A 20,761-nucleotide genomic window follows, 5' to 3' on the forward strand; every position below is an offset into this window, starting at 1 on the left:
AAGAAACAGCACATCTGCAAGTCCTAAATGCCCGAGGGGAAAAGAGCCAGAGGGATTTGGGGGAATGGTGGTGGCAATGGGTTAGGCAGGGACCAGACCAAGCAGTGACTCTTTAGAATCTTAACTCGGGGAGACACATGCCCAGATTTGTTTCTTATGCTGATAATGCCATGTAGGGGACAGATTGGAGGAGTCGGGTGTGGACGCAGGTAAGAGCCTTCTGAGTGAAGGACGACTGTATCCCAACCAGAACAGGTGTAGACAGATCCCCAAGGTCCAGGTGCAGGCCTCAGTTTCCCCACCATAGCACTGAGGGTGCGGCGGCACCCGGGTCTCCGCCCTGTCATCTGGGCCTCCCCAGGGCTCCATCCGAACGCCCGAGCATCAGGGCGCGCGGAGGAACCGCCCGCATTCAGCCGCGGGCCGGGGCGGTCTGGGCGGGGCGGGTCCCGTGAGCACCCGACCGGCTCGCCGCCCAATCGCCGCGGGCCCGCCGAGCCCCGGGGGGCTGGGGCCGCCGCCGCCGCCGCCGCCGGAACGTGCCGCGGCTGCGCGACGCTCGAGCGCCGGGCAGGGCAGCGGGCGCGCTCAGTCTGGCGGCGGCGGCCGTGCGCGGACGGACGTGCCCGGAGCGCCGCAGCCGCCCGCAGCCGAGCCGAACCGCGCGCGCCCGCCCTGCCGCCCGCCATGGTGTCATGGATCATCTCCAGGCTGGTGGTGTAAGTGGCCTTCTTCCCCGCGCCCCTTCCTCGCCCTCCTTCTCCACCCCCAGCGCCCGGCCCCGGTCGCCCGGGCTATTAATACCCCGCGGCCGCTAAATTTAGCAGATACAGTAGCTGCCGAGGACGCCGGCGAGCGGGCGGCACAGGACGCGGCGGCGGCTGCCCTGCGGGCCGGGCCCGGGCGCGGGGGACCGGCAGGCGGGGCGGCGAGCGCGGGGGCGCACCGGGGCTCCGCCGGGGGCTGCGCTTTGTTCCCCCGGGTGGGGGATTGGCGGGGGCCCGACCGGCGCTCCGCGAGGGCACGCGTCCCTTTCCCCTGGGAGAAGCGCTGGCCGGGGTCGCCCGCCGCCGCCACGCTTTTGTCAGGTGAAAATGACAGACCGAGTCCAGACGAGCCTGGGGCGCTGCCCGGAGGGGTGAGCGCGGAGAAGGGCGGCGAGATGGAGGCGGGCCTCCTAACGGGGTTGAACAAATACTCCTTTTTAGGTTTGTTCAGAATTGACAGCGGCAAAGGCAAGTGGGACTTAGGAGGACCTATATGAATCTTGGGGTAGACGCCTCGCGTCCCCGAGTCCGATTCCTTTGGCGGGGGTTTGAGGGGGACATAGGGGCAGGCATCTCCAAGAATTCACGGGAAATTTCCAAGTGACGGATAGCCACCCGGATGGTGGCGATGACACCTCCCAGGCCTTGCTGGAGAGCGCAGAGTCATCTCGGGTGAGGCCTGTGTGAAGTCATTGCGGGTGGGCGTGGGGGGCGTTTTTCTCTGTCAAGCTCCAGAGCTGAGGAGACCTTTGAAGAGCTCCCACCCTCGTGGATTTATTCGCCTTTGCAGCTAGACGTGGCTGTCCAGAACCTCTGCTTCCCTAAGCGCTCTCGCCTGAGTCAGGACAGGTCTGCCACCTGCTCAGGGAGCCGGGGCTGAAATTGGTTGGAAGAGTCGGGGTGGGTGGTGCGCCTCGGGCTTTTTCTTTGTCTGAGAAGGACGGCTCTGGACGCTGGTTAATTGTGCACCATCACTCCCCACGTTTTGAAACATCTCCCATCTCCTATCCTTTACTGATTTTCAAAGAAGCAGTCAGGGGCAGGCTTCTGAAGTCGTTCTCAGCATTGTATCCTGGCCACCATTCTGGGCTTTCCTGCCAAAGCCAGTGTTGGTGCCTCTCAGCCCCCAAGTTCATTTCATGTAGACTGCTGGGGTTTGTGCTGTACCTGGAGGTGGCGTGTTAAATATGTGGAAGATCTCTGCGGGCAGAGCTGGTATGATAACGCAGGGAAGCAGCTGGCATGCCTCGCCCCACCTCATGCCTGACCGAAGCCGGTCTTGACTTCAGGGTGGTCCTTTCTCTCCTGAGGTGGTGCTCTGATCTTCGTATTTGCAGGTGGCTTCTGAGGAGCCTCAGGGTGGGGCTGGAGAGTTTAGTTGGCCTGGCTGGAGGGCTCACTCTGTATGGGTCCTACTGGGCTGGGGCAGGAGCACTGGGCAGTGAGGGCTTCTGATCTGGGGTCCATGTGACCATCTCTGATTTTATGAACACCGTTCCCCTTACATAAAGGCAGCTGAGGGGTGTGGAAAGGCACACATTTGCGGAGGGTGGTCTCAGGGACTTGCTGTTACTTTCTAAAACAACTATACTCCCCAAAAATGAAGCTTCAGAGAACTTAAATGACCGTAATAGCTACCCCTCTGGTCAGCCCAGGACCCTCTGCCCCAAGGGAGAGTTTGTGAAATTTGGGGTTGTTATTCCCACTGTCAGCTCCGAAAGGTCAGGAGTACCACCTAGCCCCCGAGTCCCTAATTCTCTATAGAAACCCCCCATGGAAGTGTCAGCTGTGAATTATTAAAACCACTTTAATAAGCAGTGCCTTTTTCGCATAAATAATACTTTATTAATTATAGGAACATTAGAAAATCTAGATAGACTGAAAATCATCCACATTATCGCCACACAGAGATAGCAAATGGTAATTTTGGGAGGTATATTCTTCAAGATGTTTTTCCCTATGCGTATATGCATATATATTTATATTTACCATTCAGGGAAATTATCAGTTCAGCCCAAATTTCCACAAACCTCTTAGCAAAGAGTAGGAATACTGTGTTTGGAGTCAGACAACCCATGGTTCCAATCCCAGTGCTGCCTCTTGCCAGCTGATCCCAGTTCACAACTCAGATCACGAGAGATCCTAGTTCACAAGCTAGTTAACCTCATGTTGCTGTTGCAAAGATTTCAATGACACATGATATATAAATTGCCAAGCACCACGGAGGGTGTCAAATCAATGATGACTCCCTCCTTCTGTCGTCCCAGGTACCTAAGAGAGGGCGTAAGAGCTCCTGAGGGGCCCTTAGACGTTACTCCTGTGGTTTTCAAACTGGCTTCTCTGAGGACCACCCAGCCTGAGTGGGTGGGCTCTGGGCTCCCCAGCCCTGCTTCAACATGAGTAACTCCCCTTTCATTTGTTTTATACGTGGAGCTTCTAGACAAAATATAATTTGGAAAATATATGGGTTTTTCTGCCAATGAAAAGCGCTGCTCCAGCCTTCCCTTCATCTCTAAAACTGCAGAGGGCGTGTGCCCTGCCCAAGGACATGAGGTGAGCTGGCGAAGAAAACAGGCTCTGGGTTTTTGGTCCAACGCCCTTTCTACCTCTGCCTGTCCTTGACAGTTGTCCTAAATGGATCTCTTTCAAGCTCCCAAGACCTCTGGTATGCTGTCCTATGATTTTATCCACAAGTTCCATTTCCTGTAAGCAATCTTTTCATGGTTTTATAAGCCTCTGTCACATAGAAGAACGTTTAAGGAAGACGTATCACTGTGTTCTGAGGATAGAGAGGGAGTGTCTTCCTTCCAGCCAGAGGCCTTAAGACAAGTTGGTGGCGCCTAGGGACAGCCAGCCGGTGCTTATAGATGTCTGAGTCACCATCGGCTGTGAACGTTTTTAGGGCAGTGATTGTGGCTTATTTCCCTCTCCAACCTCTCACCCCCTCCCAAGGCTCTTTTTGCAGTACCTGGCACCTGAGTGCATGCACTAAAGGTGGGTTGTGTTGAAGGAGGTCAGAGGCCCTGGGATAAGCAGGGGAGCTGACCAGTGTTGTCCCCTGGGGATGGAGGTTAGTGGGCATCGGGACAGGCTTGTACCCACGGGGCAAAGCTGTTGGAGTGAGGACCAATTTGACATGCTGCTATCTTGCCAGCTGTCTTCCTCCTAACTCCCTTGGCTCCGCCTAGGAAGAATTAAGGAAGAGATACTTAGTGCGGTAGCAAGGTTGGCCTTGTCAGAAGCTGGTTGATATCTGCATGGAACACGGGAGCTCATTTAGGACTGGGCTGCTTGCCTCCTTTAAAATACTTTGTCTTCTTTACAAACCACTCAAGGCCGAGGCACGAATGAATTTCAAACTGGGCTGAGTGTGTTTGTGTGCCCTGGAGGGGGCATGCAGAGGTTGCTCTGTGGCTTTTTGGGAGAATGTCGTCTCCTGAAGCATTTATTCCAAGGAGCGGTTATTGCCTCATCATCTCCGGACAGAATTTTGGCGGAGGCCCAGATTGTTGGCTAAACGGATCCAGAGCTTCCCACCATTCATGGGGTTAGTAGACCAAAACTCCAATGCACTGCATGGGGAAGAAGAGAGTCCTAATTCAACAAATTTTCTAAATAACTGGTAGCTATGCAGAAAAAAACCCTTTTTTCCACATTGTACATCTTTTACAAATGTTAGTTTTTAGAAAGTACAGTCTGATGCTTAAAACAGAGTGTTAGTTTGACGGCTGAAGCTCTGACTGCATCCTAGGACTGTGATTTGAAGCCTGAAGTCTGTGTGCCCTGGTCAGGGGTGTTCAAGTAGAGGAGACTGGAAGGAATGTGGGTTGTCCTCAAGATGTCCCCCAACGGTTACAAAACAAATGGAAAAAAAACAAAAGGCCATAAATTCTTAAACATAAGCTTGCCTTTCTTTGGGGTCTGCTTTTCAAAAGCGGAATGCAGAAAAATGATCCCGTTAATGGAGGGTTCAAGTTGGTTGAGGATTTGTTTCCTGGCACTGTGGAGTGGTCCAGGGTAGGATCTGGGTAAATATTTCAGTTGGGTTGTGAGAGGAAAGATTTGTGCTGAAAGTCAGCAAACTTGGCTTCTAGTCCCAGCTCTGGTCTCATCCACCGTCAGTCCTCAGGGCAACTTGCACCCACCCTGGGGCCCTGCTCCTGGTCTAGGAGACAGGGAGTGGGCCAGCATCACCTTGGAGGTCTTAATAATTCCAAGAGCCAGTGCTCCCCTAGGGCCCTAGGCTCCCCTGGCCCAAGAGCACCATGTTTGTTTATAAACAAGAGAAGTCTCCTCAAGGAAGTGAAGAATACCAGCTTAGATTTCACCACTGTTCTGCTGCCCTCTTCTTTGTTGATTAATCCTGCCTGCCTGCCTGCTGGGAAGTAGCTTTTGTGTACTTCTCCCACTGTGTCTTATTTGAAGGTGAGCTGACAAGTGAGGGTCTCACCTGGTTCTTACTGGCTCAGTCCTCCCTTTCCTTCTGAAGCACGCCATCTTCCTCAGAGCGTGTGTTATTTGTGGGGAGGAAGAGCGCTGAGAAGAACAAGAGAAAAGAGAGTCAAGGCAGCTAGTGAGGCTGCTGTTTTGTATTGTGTAGCTGAGTTGTGTGTGTTTGTTTTCCAAGGGGGCTTAACAACTGGGGGAGGGGAAGATTTGGCTGTGCAGTAGTCACTGCATACGGCCCCTTTGGAATTTCATTGCCAAGGATGAGCCACACACATGCCCACCCGGTTACCAGGATTCTTGGTGTCTGTGGGAATTTCTCCAGGAACCAACGAGAGCTAAGGAGGGTTGCATTTGGGCTATGAGGATATTTTCTTCTCACTTCTGGGCCTTGGGAAGGCCCTGATGGGTTGGAAGATGACTAGTTATATATATATTGTTTGTTCTAAACTATCAAATCTTATCTGTCTTTACACAGAAGCACATTGTTTTCCCTTTGCGTTTTTTTAGTCACGCCCGGGGCTTTCCTGGGATTATAGAGAAAAAGGAAATATAGATAAAGGACCAAATATTTGGCATGCAGTAGGGATGTCTGAAGGAATCTTGACAATCTGGTATAGGCCTTCAAGCATGGCGTACGTACCAGGACCAGGGATGGCAAATGAGTTTCATCTCTTATAATTGATGGGAAGCTGCCTTGGGACACTGTCTTGAGGAGAGTATGAAGCTGGGTTGGGCTCAGCGGGGAGAGTCCCCTGAGTGATTTGCGCAGGGAAGATGGTAGTGGGGGCACACACGTTGGTTCAGTATTTGCTCTATGGGTTCCTGATCCGAGAAGGCCTGTCCCACTGTCAGAGTTTCACATGCTTCCCTAAATTAGTAAACAGAGAGCAGCATCCTTTACCTGAGTTGACATTACCTTCTGACATCCCGCCCACACCAGGCCTTGTCAGTCACCTGGCAGTTTTGGCCAAAGGTGCCTCCTCGTTTCTGGCATAGGGAGCTGTCCAGCCTAGTGGCTCTCTAGTCTGCCTCTTTCCTCTTAGGATGATCATGCCTATTCGACTTTTTCCCTTTTTTCTTTGCCTTTCACCAGTCACAGCTCAGTTAAATTCCGCCTTTTCTTTTCTTTGTGACTTATGCTTTCACATCTTTTCTACCTCCTTATAGGTGCCTGTGGTTGGTACCTTGGGCTTCAAAATAAGTTTCCCATTCCCTTCTGGTACCATACGCCATCCTACCTTGTGCCACTCAGCCAAAGGAGTGGGCATGTGACCCAGGCCTAGCTACACATTTCCCTGGGCACAAAGATTGGTCCAGAGGTGGGTATGTGACCCAACTGAGCCACAGATCTTTCCCCAGGGTTTTTTGATTTGAAGCTGGGAGAGGAGAGCCTTGCCTATGGGGCCCAGAGCTGGAAAGATATGAAGGTGGGGCAGCTGGTGGCTAAACACCTTGGCACATGGAGAAGGCCTGTCGGCCAAAGGGTCAAATACAGCGAAGCAGAGAGAAACAGAGATGAGATGCGGGCAGAGAGAGAAGGAAGCTGGCACGGGAGCCTTGATTCTAGTTACTCAGGCCCCGGTTCCTGCCGCTTCTCCTTTGATGCCTTGAGCTGGTCCATATCCTAGAATGAAAGCCTTGAGTAGCGCTTATGTTAATTAACTGTTTATTGTAGTGGTGAGGCTGGACTGGGTTATGCTGCAGTAACAACTCCCAAATCCCAGTGGCTGAAGACAGCAGAGGTTTATTTCTTGCTTTATGCTGCCTGTTCGCTGTGGGCTGGCAGAGGTACTCTGCTCGTTGTAATCACCAGAGGCCCAGGCTGACTGCGTCTCCTTTGTCTTAGGGTGCTAGCGTTGCACCAGGATTCACTGTGGTAGGGAAAGAAAGATGGAGAGTCAGGCACTGTCTCTTAAGTCCCTCTAACCAGAAGTGACATGTGTCACTCACATTTGATTGTTCAAAGAAGATCATATGGCCATGCCTGTGCGTGGAAAAGTATAATTGTACTAAACATCTGTGAACAGCCCCAGTGACCATGATGTGTGTTGAATGGATTAATCCTCACCAGCTTTGCAACCCTGTAAATGTCGTTTTTTGCTAAAGTTGGTGTAAGATGGGGATTTTTTTCCCCCTCTTGCAACTGGGAGAGTTTTAACACACTCCTTTACCTCCTTATATTAGAAAAATCTCTCACGCCCCTTTTGACCCCTTTTCTTTATTCTGTTTGGGAGTTCAAAAAGGAGGTCTTAATTTTGGGGGAGAAATTAGCAATTGTAAAGAACCGATGCTGTTCCATGGCCGAAGCCCTCAAGGTGCCCTACGATTTTCATTACACTCTCCATGTTTGTCTCCGTTCACCTTCCTGCATGAAACCTCCCTTGGGTGCCCTAACTGAAGGAAGATTTCTGTCCTCTGGGTCTCTGGAGTGGCATTGTCACTTTGTACCTTGTGATACGTTTATGTCCCCTTAAGAACCATATCTGTTTCTTAGTCTCCCTCACGGCTCTCCATGTGTAGAAGGTGCCCAATGAATGCATGTTGGATCACGAATGAGTCAGGACCTCACTACTTAAAGAGTGGTCTGTGCATCAGCAGCATTGGCATCACTGGGAGATAGTTAGGAATGCAGAATCCTGGGCCCCACCCACGACCTGGTGAATCTGCATTTTAACAAGATCCCCATGAAGCTTGAGAAGCACTGAGTCAGGGGACAGGGTACCGTCATCTCCTGTGTAAAAGGAAAAGAAATGGTCTTGCCTAAGATTCCCATTATTGGCTGTAAATTCAATCCCAAGTCATCCATTTGTGCTAGAGTGTGGTTCATCCTTTCTGGTCTGACAGGTCCCAACTCTGACTTTTTATGAGTTCTGATGGCATAATTGGACTCCACAAACCCAGTGCCCAACTGTGAACCTTTTGCAGGTAGGCTTCTTAATTGTGATGTGTAAAATTTAGTTTTGCCACATTTGGGGTTAGACTACCAAGGCAATGCCTGTCAGCCAGAATATGGAGCTGAGTGGGTCATACTACTCAGAGGCAAGTGGGATACAACCTGCCTTGAAAAAGAGGCATGGTGAAACACAGCTGACGCTGGGGACTCACGGTGGATTTACAGGAACACACAGGGGCTTCTTCTCATGAGCACGTGAGGCTGAGAAGAACTGCTTCCCCTGTGTCCCTCCTGAGGAAGCTGCAGCATCCAGCAGGATCTGTCAATGCTGCAGGCCAGGCCCTGTGTGCTGTGTCATCCTGTCTTATCAGCGAGTCCTCTCAGCACTACCTTCAAAATACTCCCCCATCCAACCGACTCCCACCTCCACTGCCGCCACCCTGTTCCCACTCAAACTTATTGCTCCCCCAGATCATTTCAAAACTCTCCTAATTGTTTTCCTTTCTTCTACTCTTGTCCCTTCGGTGATTTGTTTAACATGTGGGATAGGTCATACCTTTGCCCTGCTGTGTTTAAAAACTGTCCAAAGACCTCCCATCGCACTAAGAATAAAATGGACTCCTTTCCATTCTCCACAAGACTCAGCAAGGCCCCTGCCCGCTGCCCTGACCTCACCTTGCACTGCTCTCCCCATACTCACTCAGCTCCAACCTCCTCACTGTTCCTGGAAGGCGACAAGCTTGTCCCACCCGGGGGCCTTTGCACTTGCTCTTCTCTCTTGCCTCTCCCCTAGCTCGTCCATGGCCTTCTCCCTCTCTCCATTTTGGTCTCCGCTCACATGTCACCTCTGCAGGAGAGGCCTTTTCTGACCCCCTTCTCCAAGTACACTGCACACACCACTCTATCCCCTTATCACACCCTGACACTGTGCTTTTAGTTCAGTTGTTTACTTATTTATGATCTCTCTCTCCACTAGGATTTAATCTTCATAACTTTTGAGACTTTTATCGTGTTCACAGCTGTTTTCCCAGTGCCTAGGGCAGCTCTAAGCTGGTAGCAGGTGTTTAAAAAATATGTGAACGATGACTTAGTATTCCCTTTGGGGTTAGAAGATCCTTTTTAAAACCTAGGTTTGTAGAACCTTGATTTGTGACCGTGGCAAGTGACTTAACCTCTCTAAGCCTCAGTTTTTTCATCTGTAAAACGAAGAGTTTGATTTCTGTTTCTGGAAATACGGAAAACTAAATATTCTGAAACTCCTCCCATAATAAAACCAAATAAAGAATTTTCTAAAAATGTTGGATAAAATATAACATGGATCCCCTTAAGTGCATTGCTGAGCTTTTAAGGAAGTGAGGGAATTTGCCAGGAGACAAGATAGAGAGGAAAACATTTTGCAAGGGTGGAAGCTAGTACTGTAGCAGCTGTATAAGAGACCACCCTGAAATTTAGCTTAAAACAGCAGCCGTTTTGTTAACGTCTCCCCTGGCTCTGTGGGCCAGGAATTAGACAGGACCCAGGACACAAAACTTATCTCTGCTTCATGATATCTGGGTCTCAACTGGGTGATGCAAATGGCACTGGTAGACTGGGCATCTTTCTTTTCATGTGTTCCAAGGCCTCCCCATGTGGTCTTTCCATGTGATTTCTCTTGTGTGGGGACCTCAGGATAGTCAAATTTCTTATGTGGTGGCTCAGAGCTCCAAGAGTGAGTGTCCAAGAAGCATCAGTAGAAACTGCAAGACTTTTTGTGCTCTCATCTCAGAAGTCCCAGGATGACACTTCTGGTACATTCTGTTGGCCAAATAAGTCACTAAGGCCATCCTAGATTTGAAGACGGGGGATTAGACTTCACCTCTCAATAGGAGGGGTATCAAATAATTTGTAGCCATCCTTAATATACCTTAATATAAGTCAAGGACTGGCCCAGCTTGGTTTCAATATCTCCGTAGAGAAAAGAGGGACCTTGAGTCTGTGAAGATAATAAGTCAGAGCTGGATGTTTGCATAAAGCTGAGATTTGAAGGGATGTTCCGTAGTAGAGACCTGAGTGGAAAGATGGACCCACAAGCACAGGGAGGTGACAGTGAAGTTTGGGAATTTGAAACTATCCATGGACCTGTCCTTATATGGGTTTGAGGTTTAAATTAACATATCCTGCATGGTCTGAGTACCCCTGAATGAGTGCTTCACATAAAAATTGGTCCTGGGCCGGTGATACCCCTAGGGCATCTGGCAGAAATTAATCCAGTCTCTCTAAGGGCTCTCAGTACACATCATACAGAATGAGCCCCAAAGAACATGAATTCACACACCAAAATTACAAAACGCATGAGGCAACAACCGCCCTAAGCAGGAGTTAACGAACACTGCAAGCAGCAGGATTCACCCTCCCTCAATCGATCAATCAATGAATCAATAACGTATACTAATTATATGTTATTTATATAAAATAACTATTAGAGACTTTAGAATAAGTCTTTCTAAAATGAAAAAATAAAGAATTGAAAATATGAAAAAGCAGCAGATCCTGAGGTGGAGAGGAGAGAGGAATGGGCCTCTTGGAAAAGTAAAAAATAAAGTATTGAGATTAAAAACCCAGCGGATTGGTTAAAATGATGAGGGGTGATGTTTTCGACACTGCATCTTAAAGCTGGAAGAGATCTTAGTGATCCCAGGCTGTGTTTGACAGACAAGGACGGTGGGACTGGAGGACTTAGGTCATTCATTAAGGTCAGTAGCCCGATTGGCTAGACCAAGACTTGAGGCCAGGCGTCCAGTTTCTCAAAGTGTTTTGATGTGGAAGAAAGGAGGTTTGTTTTATGTGGTTAGAGAGTTGGACTCAGACCAGTAGGTGACTAGAAGACAAATTTTTGGCTTGATAGAAGGAAAAGATACCCAGTAATTGGTGCTAATGTGAGACAATGAACTCAAGGCATCCAACCCTAAGAATTTCCAACTCTAAACCTCTATGATTTTAATCTTTTCCCTTATTGTAGTGGAGGGAGAGAGATAAGAGTTATTGGGAGGATTTTCTTTTCTGGTGGGTAGGCCTTCCATCCTTGTTCAAGATTGATTCATTGATTCATTCATTCATTCACTGCCCATTTATTGACTGTTTGCTTTGTGTCAAGCACTACACCAGGAACCAGGGGTATAAAGATGAGTGAGTTCCAGTTCCGTCTTTGAGAAGTTTATGAGGTCATATAGCCAGTCAGTGGGAAACTTGGATTTGAATTCAAATGTCCCTCCTACCTGCCAGTGCTCTTTCCATTGGGTAGCTATTTTGTGGGTGTATTTGAAAGACTTTTCTGGCTTTGGTTGGAAATTGTAGAGAGGAGCCCATTCAGCAGGGGAAGTGGTGCATCTGACATATGAAGGGATTGAACCACTGCTGTCTCTCTCTGCCTGGGAGACAATGTGGCATTCAATGTTGAGAGTGGAGAAGGCAGATGAGAGGGTGTGCTGAGTGAAAACAATCTGGGACAAAGAGATGAGTGAGGTTGAACATCCTTACCCACTGAATTAGTCGACTGTAACAGACTGCTGCTGTAACAAATAACCACAGACTTAGTGGTTTATAACAACAGAAATTTAATCTTCTACAGTTCTGGAGGCCTTAAGCCTGAAATGAGTCTTTTGGGGCTAAAATCAAGGTGTTGGCCTGACAGTTTTCTTCTGGGAGCTCCAGAGGAGAATCCATCTCTTGCTTCTTCCAGCATCTAGTGGCTCTTGGCATTCCTTGGCTTGTGGCCGCATCACTCCAGTCTCTGCCTCTGTAGTCACGTTGCCTTCTCTTCTGTCTTTATATCTTCATCTCCTCCCTTTTAGAAGAAGACTCACAATTACATTTAGTGCCCACCTGGATAATCCAAGATAATCTCCCCATCTCGAAATCCTTAACTGAATCAGATCTGCAAAGTCTCTTTTCCATATAAGGTAACATTTATAGGTTCCAGGAGTTAGAACTTGGATATCTTTGGGGGCCATTATTCAGCCACCAAACCCATGACTGCTGGCCCTGCTGCCACCAAGCTGAGGGGAGTTCATTTAAGAAGAACCTACAGAAAAGAGAACATTGATGTTCTAATGTCTTATTTTGTCTCCATTTTTGGACTCTCTTTGATTTGTAAAAATTAATTACTGAGAAATGGTTAGGGTATAATGGGTAACAATTCAATGAATACTCCTTTACTCACCACCCAGTTTGAAAAATAAAGCATTACCTTCCTTGTATCAATATACCACTGTTTAGGGACATTTAGGTTCTTTCTAGATTTTTGTTTTTCTCCTTTGCTTTTGAAAAGAATTCTGCCATGAACATTCTTATACATGTTTCCGGGTGCACCTGTGCACAGATTTCTTTAGGAATGGAATGGCTGAGGCGTGGGGTATATGCATCTTTCCCTTGACCAAGTAACATAAATTAAGTTTCCATAGATGTTTGGCTCTGTTTCCAGGCTCTTTATTCTGTTCCATTAATCAATTTGTCTGAGCCTGCACCAGGACCGTGTTGTCTTAATTACTATAACTTTATGAAAATTCTTGCTATCTGGCTAGGCAAGTCCCCTCCACATTTTTTTCTTCAGAAATTTTTTTCCAAAATGGTTTTCCTTCAGCAAAATATACAATTTGAGTTATGTCATATCTTTACCATCACTTGATATTGTCACACTTTAGAATTTTTGCCATTCTGGTGGGTACAAAATGGAATCTCATTATGGTTTTAGTTTGCATTTCCCTGAATACTAATGAGATCGAGCATGTTTTCTTATGTTTATTGCCCATTCATGTTCTCTCTTCTGTGAAGAGCCTGTTCGAGTCTTGCCAATTTTTCTCTTGTCCTTATCTTACTGATTTGTAGGAATTCTTTAAGTATTCTGGATGCTAATCCTCTGTCACTTATATGTTACAAATGTCTTCTCCCAGTCTGTGGTTTATGTTTTTATTTTCTTTATGGTGTATTTTGATGAATAGAAGTTCTTAATATTAATGCAGTGGTTTTATCAATTTTTTCATTTATGGTTTCTACTTTTTGTGTCTTGGGAAAACCTTACCTACTTGAAATCGTGAAGATATTCTCCTATATTGCTCCTAGCAGGTTTATAGTTTTGCCATTCACATTTGATTTCTTAATCCTTCTTGAGATGTTTTTTGTATATGATATGAAGTAGGACTCCAGAATTTTTTTTCCGTAGGAAAAACCAATTGTTCCAGCACCATTTATTATAAAGTTTATCCTTTCTCTTTATATCTGCAATGCCCAGCTCTGTCATAAATTAAGTTTCTATAGATGTGTGAGTCTGGTTCTGGGCTCTTTATTTTGTTCCACTGTCTTAATTACTGTAGCTTTGGGCACATTCTTCCTATCTGGCATGGTGAGTCCCCCCTCTTTCAAAAGTGTCTTAGCACTTTCCTCTTTGATGTTTATGTTTAGAATTATCTTAGAATTGTGTTACATACAACACACACACACACACACACACACTGACACAAATCTGTTAGTTTGATTGGAATAACATTGAGTGTATGGGACAACAAAAAGTTGATTTTCTTAAGATAATGAGTGTTCCAATCCATAAACATGGTATCTATCTCTATTTAGTTCTTCTTTAATGATTTTCAATAAAACTTTATAATTTTTGCTGTAAATGTCCTGTGCATCATTTGTTAGGTGTATTCCCGGGTACTTGATGTTTGTTGATGCCAGCGTATTTAGCATCTGATTAAAATTTTCATCTTCCAGCTATTTGAAGAATGCAACCGTGCTAAACTGTAGATTCTTTTGGGCTTTCCAGATAAATCATCATGTCATCTGTTGTCTCTTTCCAGTAATGATTCCTTTTTTTTCCTTCCCCTTATTGTCCTGGTTAAGATCTTTAGTTTTGGGGCCGGCCCGGTGGCGCAGTGGTTAAGTGCACACATTCCGCTTCGGCAGCCCGGGGTTTGCCGGTTTGGATCCTGGGTGCGGACATGGTACCACTTGGCAAGCCATGCTGTAGCAGGCGTCCCACATATAAAGTAGAGGAAGATGGGCACGGATGTTAGCTCAGGGCTAATCTTCCTCAAAAAAAAAAAAAAAGATCTCTAGTGCAAGATGACTAATAGTGGCGAAGGCAGACATTTTTGCCTTGTTCCTGATTTTAAAAGCAATGCTTCAACATTTTCCCATAAAGTGTGGTGTTTGCTGTAGAGTTTTCAGAAATATCCTTTATCACTCTATATTTTCTTCTCTTCCTAGTTTGCTAAGAGTTTTTATAATGAATGGTATTGTATTTTATCTAAAGCTTCTATTGAGATGATAATATATATTTTTGGCCTTTAATCTGTTAAGTGGCAAATTGTATTAATTAGTTTTACCATTAACCAACTTTGCCTTCCTGGATAAACCCAATTTGGTCATAAAGTTGTTTTTCTTCTTGGTTGTTGTTAGAATAATCCTAGAGTCATTTTGTTAATATTTAGTTGATTTTTTTTGAGCTATGTTTGTGAGGGGTGTTGGTTATATTGTCCTTATCTGGTTTTGATATCAAGATTATGCTAGACTCATAAACTAAGTTGGGGAGGTATCTCCTTTTTCTGTACTCTGGAATAGTCTGTGTAAGATTGAGTTTCTTTCTTGCATGTAAAATGGTCATCTATTGCCAGTACTGCCAACTTGCCAGTAAAATCATCAGGGCCAGGTGCTTTTTCTGTGGGAAGGTATTAAACTACTGATTCGATTTCTTTAATGGTTATAGATTTTCTGTATTTTCTTGAGTCAATATTAGCTTAAGACTTCATTCACTTTAGTAATTTTTCAAATTTATCGACAGTTAACAACATTGCTTCTGCACCCCATGCCTTTTTCCCTCTCCCGCTAGCATTGTAATCATTAGATGCATCTTAAATGTTCTTACTCTTTCTTATTTCTGATTTGTTTCCCTGTCTCCATTGCATTATGAATAATTTTCTTCACATCTGCCTCCTTAGCCATATCTAATCAGCTGCTGAATGTACTCACTGATTTTTAAATTTCAATTATTATGTTTTAGAAATCCTATTTAGTTCTGTTTCAAATTATTTGGTCATATTTTATGGTCTCTGTTCCTTCCACATATTTTAAATTCACTTTTATTCCTCTAAACGTATTGAACATTTATTTTATATTCTGAGTCTGATAATTCTAGCATTTAAACTCTTTTTGAAAGTCAAAATCAACTGTCTCTTACTTCTCTTGGCTCTTAATCGAGGTACATTCTACATTTTCCAATTTTAAAAGTTTTTATTTATTTGTTTATTTTGCTGTGAGCTTGTATTCTTTGAGACTTTACCTGTAGCAACTCTTTGAGACCTGGGTTAAGGGGAGGTTCCTCCAGAGATTTACATTCCCTTCTGCTGGGGGTCTAGTGGCACTAGAGTATTAGACATTAGAGGGTAAATTTTTGAGTTTTTTTATTTAACTACTTGGGTGCTGTAAATTTGGGCTGCAGACTTGTGTGAGGGCAGGCTAGTGGTTACAGATTCTCAGGGGCAATAATTTTTTTCTCTCCACCCACTGTCATGGCTAAAGAATGGGCATTTTCCTTTTCTGCACCTTTAGGCGTGGTAGCAAGCTTATCTCTAGTTCGTGCTTTTACTGCTGGCGTACTTCTGTGGTGTCTGTATTAGTTTCCCAGGGCTGCTGCCCCCAAGTACCACAAGCTGAGTGGCTGAAAACAACAGAAATTTATTCTCTCACAGTTCTGGAGGCTGTGTGTTTTACATGCCGTTAAGTTGGCTCTGACTCCTGGTGACCCTATGAATGAGTGGTGTCCACAATGTCCTGTCTTCAGCAGCCTTTCTCAGCTTCTCTAGACTCATGCCTGTGGCTTCCTTTCTGGAGTCAATCCATCTCATATTTGGTCTTCCTCTTTTCCTGCTGCCTTCTAATTTTCCCAGCATCATTGTCTTTTCCAAAGAATCCTGCTTTCTCATGAGGTGCCCATAGTGGTCCAGCCTCAGCTTTATCATTTTTCCTCCAGTCATAGTTCAGGCTTACTTTCCTCTTGGACCCACTTGTTTGTCTCTCTGGCAGTCCAGGCTATCCATAGAGCTCTCCTCCAACACCAGGTTTCAAATGAATGAATTTTTTTTCCTGTCAGCCTTCTTCACTGTCCCGCTTCCGCACCATACATAGTAATTTGGAATACGAGGGTGTGGATAACGTTGGCCTTAGTCTCTAATGACACTTCCTTCCACTTGATGATCTGTCCTAATTCTTCCATTGCTGCCCTTCCAAGTCTCAGTCTTCTCTTGATTTCTTGGCTGCATCTCCATTTAAATTGATGACTGAACCAAGGTAAACAAAATCTTCAACAATTTCAGTGTCTTCTTTGTCTACATTAAAGTTGTGTAGTTCTTCTGTAGTCGTGATTTTTGTCTTCTTGATGTTCAAATGCAGTCCTGCTTTGGCACTTTCTTCTTTCACTTTCGTCAGAAGTCGTTTCAAGTCATTGCTGCTTTCTGCCAGTAAGATGGTGTCATCTGCATATCTTAGATTGTTGATATTTCTTCCACTGATTTTTCACTCCTCTTTCATCTGAGTCTAGCCCAGTTTTTCGTATGATATCTTCTGCGTATAGATTAAACAGATAGAGATAAAATGCCCCCTTGTATGACACCTTTGGCTATCGATGTCCAAATTCAGTGCATTGGCAGGGTCATACTCTCCCTGAAGGCCCTGCGGGAGAATCTGTTCCATGCCTTTCTCTTAGCTCCTGGTGGTTGTTGGCAATCCTTGGCCTTCCTTGGCTTGTAGATGTATCACTCTAACGTCTGCCTCCGTTGTCACAAGATTTTCTCCCTGTGTCCGTGTCTCTTTTCTCCTTCTTATAAGGACATTAGTCATATCATGTTAGGGTCCAGACTACTGACCTTATCTTAACTTGGTTACTTCCACAAGGACCCTATTCTAGTGCAGTCACATTCACAGGTACCAGGGGTTAGAACTTCAATATATCTTCTTGAGGGACACAATTCAATCCATAATGGAGTCCAAGCTTTATAGAGGGATGCAGTGTTACTTAAAATGTGGTCTGAGGACCTACAGCATCACCTCGCCTGATGATTTATTAGAACTGTACATTTTCAGGCTCCCCAGACATACTGAATGAGACTACCTGGGGGTGGGGCCCCAGAGTCTGTGTATTAATAAGCTCTCTGGACCTTCTGATGCAGGCTGAAGTTTCAGAAGCATTACCCTAGACTTTGTCTCCTGTAGCTGACACCCTGTCAAGCCTTACAATCTGAAGTTCAACGCCTCAGCTCATCAAGTGCCCTGGGGCCCCATTTTGACTTGGTCTTTGGCCTTTATGACATCCTTATATTGATACAGTACATCAGTGTGTTTCAAAAGATCCTTTAAATTGATTACATCTTTCTATTTCAAAAACTTTGAAACTCACAGAAAAGTTGAAAGAACAATACAGTGAATACCTGTATTATTCTTGTCTTGGCACACCCACTCCATCTCTTTCTATACAAATACGCACATTTCCCTCTTGCTTAATCATCTGAAAGTGGGCTGCAGACTTCATGCCCCTTCACCCCTAATACTTTAGCATGTCATTCAAGGGCGAGGTTATTCTTCTACACCAGTGGTTCTCAAACTTGCTGGTTTCACAACCCTTTCATGCTCTTAAGAAAATTGAGGATCCCAAAAAACTTTGGTTTCTGTGCCTTACATCTTTCAATATTTACCATATTAAAAATTTAAATGGAGGGGTTGGCCCCATGGTGTGGTGGTTGAGTTCGTGTGCTCTGCTTTGGTGGCCCGGGGTTTGCAGGTTTGGATCCCGGGTACAGACCTAGCACCACTTTTTGGGCCATGCTGTGGCGGCATCCCACATGACAGAGAGGAAGATTGGCACAGATGTTAGCTCAGCGACAATCTTCCTCAAGCAAAAAGAGGAAGATTGGCAACAGATGTTAGCTCAGGGCCTATCTTCCTCGCCAAAAAAAACCCAAAAAAACCCCAAAACAAAAAAAATCATTAAAATGGAAACATTTTGAAATATGCATTTATTGGTTAGGTTTAAAATAACAATAAAAACCCATTACATGTTAAAATAAATAATATATTTTTACTAAAAATAACTACATTTTCCAGAACAACAACAACAAAAAAAGGTGAGAAGAGGGCATTGTACAGTTTTGCAAGTCTCCTTCATGTGAAGGCTAATTGCAATGTGGAACCTGACACCTTGTTAATAAAGGTTGATCTCTCTTACACTTTGAATGGATCTTTTATCCATGCGTGATTTGTAACATCATGCATTGGTTCACCAAGTTAAATGCAGATCTTCTAAATGTTGACAAATTTCGTTATACCATATCCAAAAATCATGATCGTTAATGTCACCATCAGTCATATCAGAAAAGTCTTCAAGTGTTGGGACGCTATCAGGTTCGTGGTGGGGAGCTGTTGAGGACAAGCTACCAACGAGGAAAAAGGCAAGACTCTTAGGAATTGCCTCCCCACCACCCTGACACACAATGGGGGAAACGAGCAGGTCAGGAGTGCAGGATTGGCTGGTGAGTTGTTAATGTGGCTTCCACCCACTTAGACCCAAGAGAATCCATTTAAGGAGCTGTTGGATATGCTCTTGTCTGTCTTCCTTTGTAACACTTTAGCCCAGTTGCTGGGCTTGCTGTCCTGGCTGGCTCAGCCCCACCTACGTGCTCACCCTACTTGGGCCTGCCTCATCTCAGAAGAGGTTGGCATCCAAACTCTGAGGTCAGCCTGGGCCAGCCCAGCCCTGAAGCATCTTCTGGACCGTGACTGAGGCTCAGCACTTCCCTGGAGGCAGCTCATCCAGCTTAATGAGGTGCTGGGTGGGGAGGTGGTTTCCCCGCAGGGCATGGGCAAATTCCCCTGCTGACACGGATGCCTAGGCAGCCAGGCAGCCGAGCTGCCGCCACTGGGCTAGCAGGCTGGCGGCAGGATGAGGTCGGCTGTGGTTGCAGCGTGCCTGGCACCAGGCGAGAAGCTGTGGGGCTGGGTGAAGTCACTCAGGATGGGAGCTCTGATCTCAGAACCAGAATTTGGAGACAGTTCCTGGGTAGAGGGATCATACCAGTCCTTGTGGGTCGGTCCTTTCTTTACACCAGTGTGCAACTTGGCAGTTTGCAAACTGCTTTTGCTTCTATTCTTGGATCCAGGTCACAAACGTGGTGGCTCCCAGGCTTAGACCAGCCTGCGAGTGCTTGTTTGCCTTGTCGTTTTTTAAATTTAAACCAGTCACCAACACTTAAAATTAAGAGATGTGACACTCAAATCCAGATTTCTGTCTTCTTTTGAAGAATCAGAGATCTGGGGCGCCAGGATGATTCCAGCTGGGCAGCAGCAGCAGACCTGAGCCGTGTGGCTGCCATGGAGCAAGTGCTCCCGGTCTGCTCAGCCCCCAGCTGGCCCACTTACTGCAGGCTGCTGGTGGTTACCATTTCTCCTCTTACACCTGGTCGTTTCCGTCACCAGCCTGATGCAGTATTTCCAGAGCAACCTGGGGAGATGGGCATTAGTGGCCCTGTTTTGCCGGTGAGGTAACCAAAGCTCAAACTGGTTTCAACATGTGATGTAGGAAAATAGATACGGCCCGTTTCAGTCGTGGCTCTGCCACTTAACAGTTCTGTGACCTGGATGAGTCACTTGTCCTGTTGGGGTCCCAATATCCCCATTCATAAAATGAAGTGTGTATGGGCCGGGGGTAACTAAATGCTCACTTGGGTCCCACTTGCACTGATATCTGTCACTCTGGGTAGTCTTTGACAGTATGCTGCCAGGTGTGGGAGGGACACAAATCTGTGCCTTGTTCCCCCAACCTAACGGCAAAACTTAGGTCCATTTTAAAGTAATACAAATAAGTACTTTTTTTTTTTTTTTAAAGATTTTATTATTTCCTTTTTCTCCCCAAAGCCCCCCGGTACATAGTTGTGTGGATTCTTCTAGTTGTGGCACGTGGGACGCTGCCTCAGTGTGGTTTGATGAGCAGTGCCATGTCTGCACCCAGGATTCGAACCAACGAAACACTGGGCTGCCTGCAGCGGAGCACACAAACTTAACCACTCGGCCATGGAACCAGGCCCTACAAATAAGTACTTTTATTGACACATATCTATACTCTTAGATCAAGTGTTGCACTGGCAGTTTGCGTACATTGTTTCAGTTAATCCTGAGAGTAGTGCTATGGGGTAGGTAGTATTATTTCCATTTTACAGATGAGCCACTGAGGTTTAGAAAGGTTAAGGAATTTGCCCAGCTCTTAAATGTGAGAGCCATCAGGTCTGTCCGATTTCACAGCCTTTGCTTTGTCTTTGCCTGAGCGGTGCTGCATCCCGTGTCTCCATGAAAGGATTGTCAATAGTGGAGGGCAGTGAGAGTCAGGGTCCGGTGCTTCTGCAAACAGCAAGACTCGTGGAAATTCCAGAGTACTGTGGCTGGACTGGCTGGTCCCGAGAGGCTGCATGAAAGGGAAGTAAATAGTCTTCCAAATGCAGTTCGGATCCCCTTCTGCAGGGAGGGAGGCAATTTCCAGGTGGTATGAGGTTAGGTGTAGGGATGAGAATGTCCAGGTTGTGTTTGAAGAATTGAGTTGAGTTGAGAATTAGTGTAGTGACATCTTGGGAGTTTGGGT

At 46.1% G+C, this 20,761-nt stretch overlaps 1 protein-coding gene across 7 annotated transcripts in view; it reads left to right on the forward strand.

Moving 5' to 3' along the window:
* The first annotated feature begins 571 nt into the window (after positions 1-571).
* Positions 572-20,761, forward strand: part of REEP1 (receptor accessory protein 1) — a 97,207-nt gene continuing 77,017 nt past the window's right edge. For all 7 annotated transcript variants that reach the window (XM_046662921.1, XM_046662923.1, XM_046662926.1 and 4 more), the window contains exon 1: positions 572-719. In XM_046662921.1, the coding sequence (XP_046518877.1) occupies positions 688-719 (32 nt within the window). In that variant the 5' untranslated portion in view covers positions 572-687. The remainder of the gene's footprint in view (positions 720-20,761) is intronic.

This window comes from Equus quagga, chromosome 5 (assembly GCF_021613505.1).
Source record: "Equus quagga isolate Etosha38 chromosome 5, UCLA_HA_Equagga_1.0, whole genome shotgun sequence".
Taxonomy (NCBI): domain Eukaryota; kingdom Metazoa; phylum Chordata; class Mammalia; order Perissodactyla; family Equidae; genus Equus; species Equus quagga.